Raw genomic sequence first — 9,235 nt, 5'->3', positions numbered from 1 at the left:
GATTTTGGGTGTTTTTGGATGTGTCTGACTGTGATTTTGGGGTTTTTGGGTGTGTCTGACTGTGATTTTGGGGGTTTTAGGGTGTGTCTGACCGTGATTTTGGGGTTTTTGGGTGTCTCTCAGCGTGATTTTGGGGTTTTTGGGTGTGTCTGACTGTGATTTTGGAGGTTTTTGGGTGTGTCTGACCGTGATTTTGGGGGTTTTTGGGGGTGTCTGACCATGATTTTGGGGGTTTTTGGTGCGTCTGACCACAATTTTGGGGGTTTTTTGTGTGTCTGACCGTGATTTTGGGGTTTTTGGGTGTGTCTGACCGTGATTTTGGGGGGTTTTGGGGGTGTCTAACTGGGATTTGGGGTTTTTGGGTGTGTCTGACTGTGATTTTGGGGTTTTTGGGTGTGTCTGACGGTGATTTTGGGGTTTTTTGGGTGTGTCTGACGGTGATTTTGGGGTTTTTTGGGTGTGTCTGACCCGGATTTTGGGGTTTTTTGGGTGTGTCTGACTGTGATTTTGGGGTTTTTTGGGGTTGTCTGACCGGGATTTTGGGATTTTTGGGGGTGTCTGACTGGGATTTTGGGGGTTTTTGGGTGTGTCTGACCGTGATTTTGGGGTTTTTGGGTGTGTCTGACGGTGATTTGGGGGTTTTTGGGTGTGTCTGACCGTGATTTTGGGGTTTTTGGGTGTGTCTGACGGTGATTTGGGGGTTTTTGGGTGTGTCTGACCGTGATTTTGGGGTTTTTGGGTGTGTCTGACGGTGATTTGGGGGTTTTTGGGTGTGTCTGACCGTGATTTTGGGGTTTTTGGGTGTGTCTGACGGTGATTTGGGGGTTTTTGGGTGTGTCTGACCGTGATTTTGGGGTTTTTGGGGTGTCTGACCGGGATTTTGGGGTCCCCCAGGTGTGGAGCTGGGCAAGCCCACCCATTTCACGGTGAGCACCAAGGGCGGGGGCCGGGCCGCCCTGGACGTGCAGGTGACGGGGCCGGGCAAGGGCGAGGCCGTGAGGGACCTGCAGGTGACCGACAACCACGATGGCACGCACACCGTCACCTACACGCCTGTGCAGCAGGTAGGGCAGAAAACACCCCAAAAACACCCCAAAATCACCCCAAAAACTGCCTCTGCACCCCCAAAAACCCCCAAAAACACCCACACGGTCACCTACAAGCCTGTGCAGCAGGTAGGGCAGAAAACCCCCCAAAAACACCCCAAAAATACCCACACGGTCACCTACACACCTGTGCAGCAGGTAGGGCACCCCAAAACACCCCAAAAACACCCCAAAAACACCCCAAAAATACCCCAAAAACACCCCAAACCCACCCACATAGTCACCTACACACCTGTACAGCAGGTAAGGCACCCCAAAACACCCCAAAACCTGCCTCTGCACCCCCAAAAACCCCCCAAAACACCTGAATTTGGGGGTTCCCTGTCCCTGACACGCAGCCCCCTCCCCAATTTGGGCTTCACCCCCGGGTGAATTTGGGGTTCCCTGTCCCTGACCTGCAGCCCCCTCCCCAATTTGGGATTCACCCCCGGGTGAATTTGGGGTTCCCTCTCCCTAACCCATTGCCCCCTCCCCAATTTGGGATTCACCCCCGGGTGAATTTGGGGTTCCCTGTCCCTGACCTGCAGCCCCCTCCCCAATTTGGGCTTCACCCCCTGGGTGAATTTGGGGTTCCAGCTGTGGGCTTCCCTGTCCCTGATGCGCAGCCCCCTCCCCAATTTGGGCTTCACCCCCCGGGTGAATTTGGGGTTCCCTGTCCCTGACGCGCAGCCCCCTCCCCAATCCGTGCCCGCAGAGCTGGAGGTGGGCAAGGCGCAGGAGTTCACGGTGAAGGCCAAGGGCGCGGGGGGCCAGGGCAAGGTGGGCGCCCGGATTTTGGGGCCGTCCCGCAAGGCGGTGCCGTGCACGGTGGAGCCGGGCGCCGCCCCCGAGAGCAGCGCCGTGCGCTTCGTGCCGCGCGACGAGGGCCCCCACAGCGTGGAGGTCACCTATGACGGCGTGCCCGTGCCCGGCAGCCCCTTCCCCGTCGAGGTGGTGCCGGCCACCGACCCCTCCAAGGTGAGGGGAGGGGGCCTGGGGGGGTTCGGGGGGATTTGTGTAGGAGGGTTTGGGGTGGAGGTCTTGGGAACAAACTCAACCCAATCCAACTCAACTCAACCCAACCCAACTCAACCCAATCCAACTCAACCCAACTCAACCCAATCCAACTCAACTCAACCCAATCCAACTCAACCCAATCCAACTCAACCCAATCCAACTCAACCCAACTCAACTAATCCAATTCAACTCAACCGAACTAATCCAACTCATCCATCTCAACCCAGTTCAACTCAACCAATCCAACCCAACTCAACCCAACCAACCCAACCCATCCCAACTCAACCCAACTAATCCAACTCAACCCAGCTCAACCCAGCTCAATCCAACCCAACTCAGTCTGTTTCAACTCAACCCAACTAATCCAATCCAACCCAATTCAACTCAACCCAACCCAATTCAACTCAACCCAACCAATCCAACTCAGCCCATCCCAGCTAATCCAACCCAACTCAACCCTTCCATCTCCCCAGGTCCGTGCCTTTGGCCCCGGTCTCCAGGGCGGCCTGGCAGGGGTTCCGGCCCCATTCACCATCGACACAAAAGGCGCCGGCACAGGCGGTTTGGGGCTGACCGTGGAGGGGCCCTGCGAGGCCAAAATCGAGTGCCAGGACAACGGTGACGGCACCTGCTCGGTGTCCTACCTGCCCACGGAGCCCGGCGACTACAACATCAACATCCTCTTCGCTGGCGCCCACATCCCGGGCTCGCCCTTCCGCGCGCCGATCCAGCCAAAGTTCGACCCTTCCAAGGTCACCTGCGAAGGGCCGGGGTTGGAGAAGGCCACGGCCGGCCAGCCGGGGCGCTTCCGCGTGGACTGCAGCCGGGCGGGGACGGCCGAGCTGACCATCGGCATCGCCTCGGAAGCCGGGGCGCGGGCGGACGTGAGGGTGGAGGAGAACGGCGACGGCATTTACACCATCGCCTACACGCCGCGCAGCGCCGGCGTGCACACCGTCACCGTGGAGTACGGCGGGCAGCCCGTGCCGCACTTCCCCAGCACCGTGCGCGTGGAGCCGGCGCCCGCAGCTGTGGATACGTCCGGCATCAAGGTGTACGGGCCCGGCGTGGAGGGGAAAGGTGAGTTTGGGGTGGGGTCAAAGGGTTGGGTTGGGTTGAGTTGAGTTGAGTTGGGATGAGTTGTGTTGGGTCGGGTTGAGTTGGAAGAGGATGGGATAGGTTGAGTTGAGTGGGGTTGGCTGGGATAAATTGAGTTGGGTTGAGTTGAGTTGGGCTTTGTTGAGTTTCGCTGGGTTGGGATCAGTTGGGTGGAGTTGGGTTGGGATGAGTTGGGTTGGGTTGAGTTGGGTTGGAAGAAGACCCCGTTGACCCCAGCCCCGTTTCCCCATCCCAGCCGTGTTCCGCGAGGCCGTGACGGAGTTCGAGGTGGACGCCCGGGCCGTGTCCAAGGCCGGCGGTCCCCATGTCAAGGCCCTGGTGTCCAACCCATCCGGAAACGTCACCGAGACCTTCGTGGAGGACCGGGGCGACGGCACCTACCACGTGGAGTACACGCCCTACGAGGAGGGTGAGCACACCTGGCATTCCAGAGGGATTTGGGGGCATTTTGGGGGATTTTGAGGGTATTTTGAGGGATTTTGGGGGAATTTTGAAGGATTTTGTGGGGATTTTGGATGACTTAGAGGAATTTTGGAGGCTTGGGGGGATTTTGTGGGGTTTGGGATATTCTGAGGTATTTTGAAATTTTTTGGGGGATTATGAGGGATTTGGGGGTATTTCTAGTGGATTTGGAGGGATTTTGGTGGATTTGAGAGGATTTTGGAGCATTTTGGGGGCTTGGGGGGACATTTATGGGTTTGGGGTGTGTGGAAGGAATTTGCAGGAATTTTGGGCAACTTGAGGGATTTTTGGTGGGCTTTGAGAGGTTCTAAGGGATTTTTGGTGGTCTTTGGGTGGGGTTTGGTGGGATTTGGGGTGACCCGCTGCCCCCCAGGCCTGCACAAGGTGGATGTCACCTACGGGGGGTCCCCGGTGCCGCTGAGCCCGTTCCGTGTCCCCGTCACCGAGGGCTGTGACCCCACCCGGGTGCGGGTGCACGGCCCCGGCATCCAGAGCGGCACCACCAACCAGCCCAACAAATTCACCGTGGAGACCCGGTGAGAGCCCCGATCCCGACGGGAATGCCCAAACCTCGAGGGGAATTCCCAAAATCCTGATGAGAATTCCCAAAATCCTGATGGAAATCCCCAGAATCCCAATGGGAAACCCCAAAATCCCGATGAGAATCCCCAGAATCCTGATGAGAATCCCCAAAATCCCGACAGGAATTCCCAAAACCCCACTGGGAATCCCCAGAATCCCACCGGGAATTCCCAGAATCCCAACGGGAATGCCCAAAATCCCAATGGGAAACCCCCGGATCCCACTGGGCATTCCCAAAATCCTGCTGGGAGATCCCCAAATCCTGCTGGGAATTCCTACAATCGGAATCTCCATCTCCTGCTCCACCTAAACCCCCGTTACTCCCCAAACCTGAATGCAATGACCCCAAATCCCATTTTCCCCCAAACCTCCCCCTCCCATGACCCCAAATCCCATTTCCCCCTCTCCCATGACCCCAAATCCCATTCCCCCTTTCCCATGACCCCAAATCCCATCTCCCCCTTTCCCATGACCCCAAATCCCATTTCCCCTTTCCCATGACCCCAAATCCCATTTCCTCCTTTCCCATGACCCCAAATCCCATTTTCCCCTCCTCCCATGACCCCAAACCCCACTTTCCCCTCCTCCCATGACCCCAAATCCCATTTTCCCCTCCTCCCATGACCCCAAATCCCATTTTTCCCCTCCAGTGACCCCAAATCCCATTTCCCCCTCTCCCATGACCCCAAATCCCATTTCCCCCTCTCCCATGACACCAAATCCCATTTTCCTCCCTTCAATGACCCCAAATCCCATTTTCCCCTCCTCTCATGACCCTAAATCCCATTTTGCCCTCCTCCTGTGACCCCAAATCTCTCTGGGTCATGACCCCAAATCCCATTTCCCCTCCCCTCATAACCCCAAATCCCATTTTCCCCTCAAATCTCCCAAATCCCATTTCCCCTCCCGTCCCATGACACCAAATCCCATTTTCCCCACTCCCATGACCCCAAATCTCCCCCTCCCATGACCCCGAATCCCATTTCCCCTCCCGTCCCATGACCCCAAATCCCATTTCCCCCTTTCCCATGACCCCAAATCCCATTTTCCCCCACTCCCATGACCCCAAATCCCCTTTTCCAGGGGGGCCGGCACGGGGGGTCTGGGCCTGGCCGTGGAGGGTCCCTCAGAAGCCAAAATGTCCTGCACGGACAACAAGGACGGCAGCTGCTCCGTGGAGTACATCCCCTACGAGCCCGGCACCTACAGCCTCAACGTCACCTACGGCGGCCATCAGGTCCCCGGTGAGCCCCGGGCACGCGGGAATTCCTGGGAATTTTTTGGGAATTTTTGGGGAATTTTTTGGGCAATTTTGGGGGATTTATTTTGAATTTCAGGGGATTTTTTGGAATTTCGGGGGTTCTTTTTTTTTATTTCAGTTTTTTTTTTTTTTTTTTAATTTTGGGGACTTTTTTTTGAGTTTTGGGGGATTTTTCAAGAATTTTTTTTTTTGGGGGGGATTTGGAGGAAATTTTTTTGGGAATTGTTCAGGCAATTTTTTGGGTGTTTTTCAGGCAATTTCCAAAGATTTTAGTTTGGAGGGGTTTTAGGGGGATATTTTGAGGGGTTATAGGAGATTTTGTGGGATTTTTAGGAAATCTGGTGGTATTTCCCCTGGTGACCCCTAAATCCCATTTTTTTCCCCTGGTAACCCCAAACCCATCCCACAGTCCCTAAATCCCATTTTTCCCCCCAAAACCCCACCCCACATCCCCTAAATCCCTGATTTTTTTCTCCTGGTGGCCCCTAAATCCCATTTTCTCCCCCAAACCCCGGCCCACACTCCCTAATTCCCGGATTTTCCCTCCAGGGAGCCCGTTCCAGGTGCCGGTGTCGGACGTGGTGGACGCGTCCCGAGTGTCCTGCGGGGGTCCCGGGCTGACCCCCGGCCACGTCCGGGCCAACGTCCCCCAGACCTTCACCGTGGACACCTCCAAGGCCGGCGTGGCCCCGCTGGACATCAAAGTCCAGGGCCCCAAAGGTCAGTGGGAGGGAATTTGGTGGGTTTTGGAGGGGGTTTTCTTGGATTTGGGGGATTTATTTGGATTTTGCAGGGGGATTTGTGGGATTTCTTGGGATTTTGGGTCTGCCCTGTGGGATTTTGGGACACCCTGTATGCTTTTGGGGCTGCCCTATGGGCTTTTGGGGCACCCTTTGGAATTTTGGGTCACCCTATGGTATTCGGGGCAGCCCCACACCCCCTTTTAATAACTTCTGTACTACCCTGCAGTGACTTTCATGTTACTCTACAATCTTTTCAACCCATCCCACAACACCCCAACCTCCCTTAACCCACGTAAACCCCCCAAAACCCCATAAAAACCCCCAAAAACCCCCCATTTTCCCCCCGACAGGCGTGCTGGAGCCCGTGGACGTGGCCGACAACGGCGACGGCACGCAGCGCGTGTCCTACGTCCCGTCCCGCGAGGGACCCTACAGCATCTCCGTGCGCTACGGCGACCACGAGGTGCCCCGCAGGTGCGCCCGGGGGGACATTTCGGGCGGCTCCCCAGGCGTTTTGGGGTCTCCTGACCCTAAAATTCCTCCCCAAAGCCCCTTCAAGGTGAAGGCGCTGCCCACCCACGACGCCAGCAAGGTGCGGGCGAGCGGCCCCGGGCTCAACACCACGGGCGTGCCGGCCAGCCTGCCCGTGGAGTTCACCATCGACGCCAAGGACGCCGGCGAGGGGCTGCTGGCCGTGCAGATCACGGTGCCCGCGGGGTTTTGGGGGGCTTCAGGGGGTGGGGGCGTGGGATTTGGGGTTTTTTGGGGGGTTTGAGGGAGGTGGGGAGTGTTGGAGGGGGGTGATTTAATCTGAGCAGTGGCAGCTACTCCTTTTGATTTTTTCTTGTTGTTGTTTAGGGACCAAATAAAGCTCTGTGTTTTCTTGTCCTGTTCCTCCTGGTGGCCCCAAAGCCACCCCACAGTTCCTAATTTCCAGGTTTTTCCCCCAAAACACCATTCCACATTCTCTAATTCACAGTCGACGCCAGCAAGGTGCGGGCGAGCGGCCCCGGGCTCAACACCACGGGCGTGCCGGCCAGCCTGCCCGTGGAGTTCACCATCGACGCCAAGGACGCCGGCGAGGGGCTGCTGGCCGTGCAGATCACGGTGCCCGCGGGGTTTTGGGGGGCTTCAGGGGGTGGGGGCGTGGGATTTGGGGTTTTTTGGGGGGTTTGAGGGAGGTGGGGAGTGTTGGAGGGGGGTGGTTTTGGGATTTGTCCGGGGGGGGTTGGTGGTGGAAGTGGGAATTTTTGTGCTCTGGTGGCCCCAAAGCCACCCCACAGTTCCTAATTTCCAGGTTTTTCCCCCAAAACACCATTCCACATTCTCTAATTCACAGTTTTTTTGGGGGGTTTGAGGGAGGTGGGGAGTGTTGGAGGGGGGTGGTTTTGGTGGTGCGGATGGGATTTGTCTGGGGGAGGGTTGGTGGTGGAAGTGGGAATTTTTGTGCTCTGGTGGCCCCAAAGCCACCCCACAGTCTCTAATTTCCACGTTTTCCCCCCAAAAGCCCATTCCACATTCCCTAATTCCCAGTTTTTTTACACCCAAACCCACACTAAATCCCCTAAACCCAAGTTTTTTCCCCTCAGGATGCTGAGGGGAATCCCAAGGGAGCATGACCCCACCCAGGAGCTCTGGGATCCTTTTTCCCCAGCCCTAAAATCCAATCCCACACCCCAAAAACTGCCCAAATTCTCATTTTCCACCTCCCAACCACCAAAATTCGCATTCTCACCTCACCAATGGCCGAAATTCCCACTTTTTCCCCTCAGGAAAAGCTTTTTCCCTCAGGATCCCAACTGCAAACCCAAGGGGGCATGATGCCACCCGGGAGCTCTGGGATCCTTTTTCCCAGCCCAAATTCCCATTTTTCCACCTCTCAACCAGCAAAATTCGCATTCTCACCTCACCAATGGCCGAAATTCCCACTTTTTCCCCTCAGGAAAAGCTTTTTCACCTCAGGATTCTGAGGGAAATCCCAAGGGAGCATAACCCCACCTGAGAGCTCTGGGATCCTTTTTCCCAGCCCTAAAATCCAACCCCACACCCCAAAACTGCCCAAATTCGCATTCTCACCTCACCAATGGCCGAAATTCCCACTTTTTCCCCTCAGGAAAAGCTTTTTCCCCTCAGGATTCTGAGGGGAATCCCAAGAGAACATGTCCCCAGCTTGGGAGCTCTGGGTTCCTTTTTCCCAGTTCCTTTTTCACACCCCAAAACTGCCCAAATTCCCATTCTCACCTCACCAATGGCCGAAATTCCCACTTTTTCCCCTCAGGAAAAGCTTTTTCACCTCAGGATTCTGAGGGGAATCCCAGGAGAACATGTCCCCTGCCTGGGACCTCTGAGTTCCTTTTTCCCAGTTCCTTTTTCACACCCCAAAACTGCCCAAATTCGCATTCTCACCTCACCAATGGCCGAAATTCCCACTTTTTCCCCTCAGGATCCCGAGGGGAAGCCCAAGAAAGCCTCAATCCGGGACAATCAGGACGGCACCTACACCGTGTCCTACGTGCCGGACATGACCGGCCGCTACACCATCCTCATCAAATACGGGGGGGACGAGATCCCCTATTCCCCCTACCGCATCCGGGCCGTGCCCACCGGCGACGCCAGCAAGTGCACGGTCACCGGTGAGCCCCGAAATGGGGGAAAACCCCCAAAAACTGGGAGGAAATACCTCAAAAATGGGATAAAACACCCCAAAAACTACAGGGGAACCCCCCCCAAAATGGGGGATACCACCTCAGGAATGGGAGAAACCACCGCGAAAACCCCCTCAGGAATGGGGGTGCACAGTCCTGCTGGGAAAGGGGCACGGCTGCACCGAGGGGGGAAAGGGGATTTTTGGGGGTGTTTTGGGGGATTTTGGGGGGTTTTGGCGGGTTTTGGGGGTCTCACGGCTGTGTCTCACTGGATTTCTTGCTTCTCTGCCCACCCCACCCCACGCCCACCCCCCCACGCCC

The 9,235-nt window shown here is 56.4% G+C and overlaps 1 protein-coding gene across 1 annotated transcript in view; it reads left to right on the top strand.

The window, feature by feature from the left end:
• The first annotated feature begins 219 nt into the window (after positions 1-219).
• The window catches only part of LOC121341601 (filamin-A-like), a 12,609-nt gene continuing 3,593 nt past the window's right edge, over positions 220-9,235 (top strand). The window contains exons 1-12 of the mRNA XM_041415250.1: positions 220-238; positions 895-1,064; positions 1,776-2,063; positions 2,576-3,182; positions 3,457-3,630; positions 4,057-4,219; positions 5,349-5,509; positions 6,076-6,246; positions 6,620-6,743; positions 6,819-6,861; positions 7,263-7,376; positions 8,713-8,902. Of these exons, the coding sequence (XP_041271184.1) occupies positions 220-238; positions 895-1,064; positions 1,776-2,063; positions 2,576-3,182; positions 3,457-3,630; positions 4,057-4,219; positions 5,349-5,509; positions 6,076-6,246; positions 6,620-6,743; positions 6,819-6,861; positions 7,263-7,376; positions 8,713-8,902 (2,224 nt within the window). The remainder of the gene's footprint in view (positions 239-894; positions 1,065-1,775; positions 2,064-2,575; positions 3,183-3,456; positions 3,631-4,056; positions 4,220-5,348; positions 5,510-6,075; positions 6,247-6,619; positions 6,744-6,818; positions 6,862-7,262; positions 7,377-8,712; positions 8,903-9,235) is intronic.

Source organism: Onychostruthus taczanowskii, unplaced genomic scaffold (assembly GCF_017590055.1).
Source record: "Onychostruthus taczanowskii isolate IOZ18803 unplaced genomic scaffold, ASM1759005v1 scaffold492, whole genome shotgun sequence".
Lineage (NCBI taxonomy): Eukaryota > Metazoa > Chordata > Aves > Passeriformes > Passeridae > Onychostruthus > Onychostruthus taczanowskii.
The sequence above is the reverse complement of the archived record's forward strand: the minus strand, read 5'-3'. Positions and strand labels throughout refer to the sequence as shown.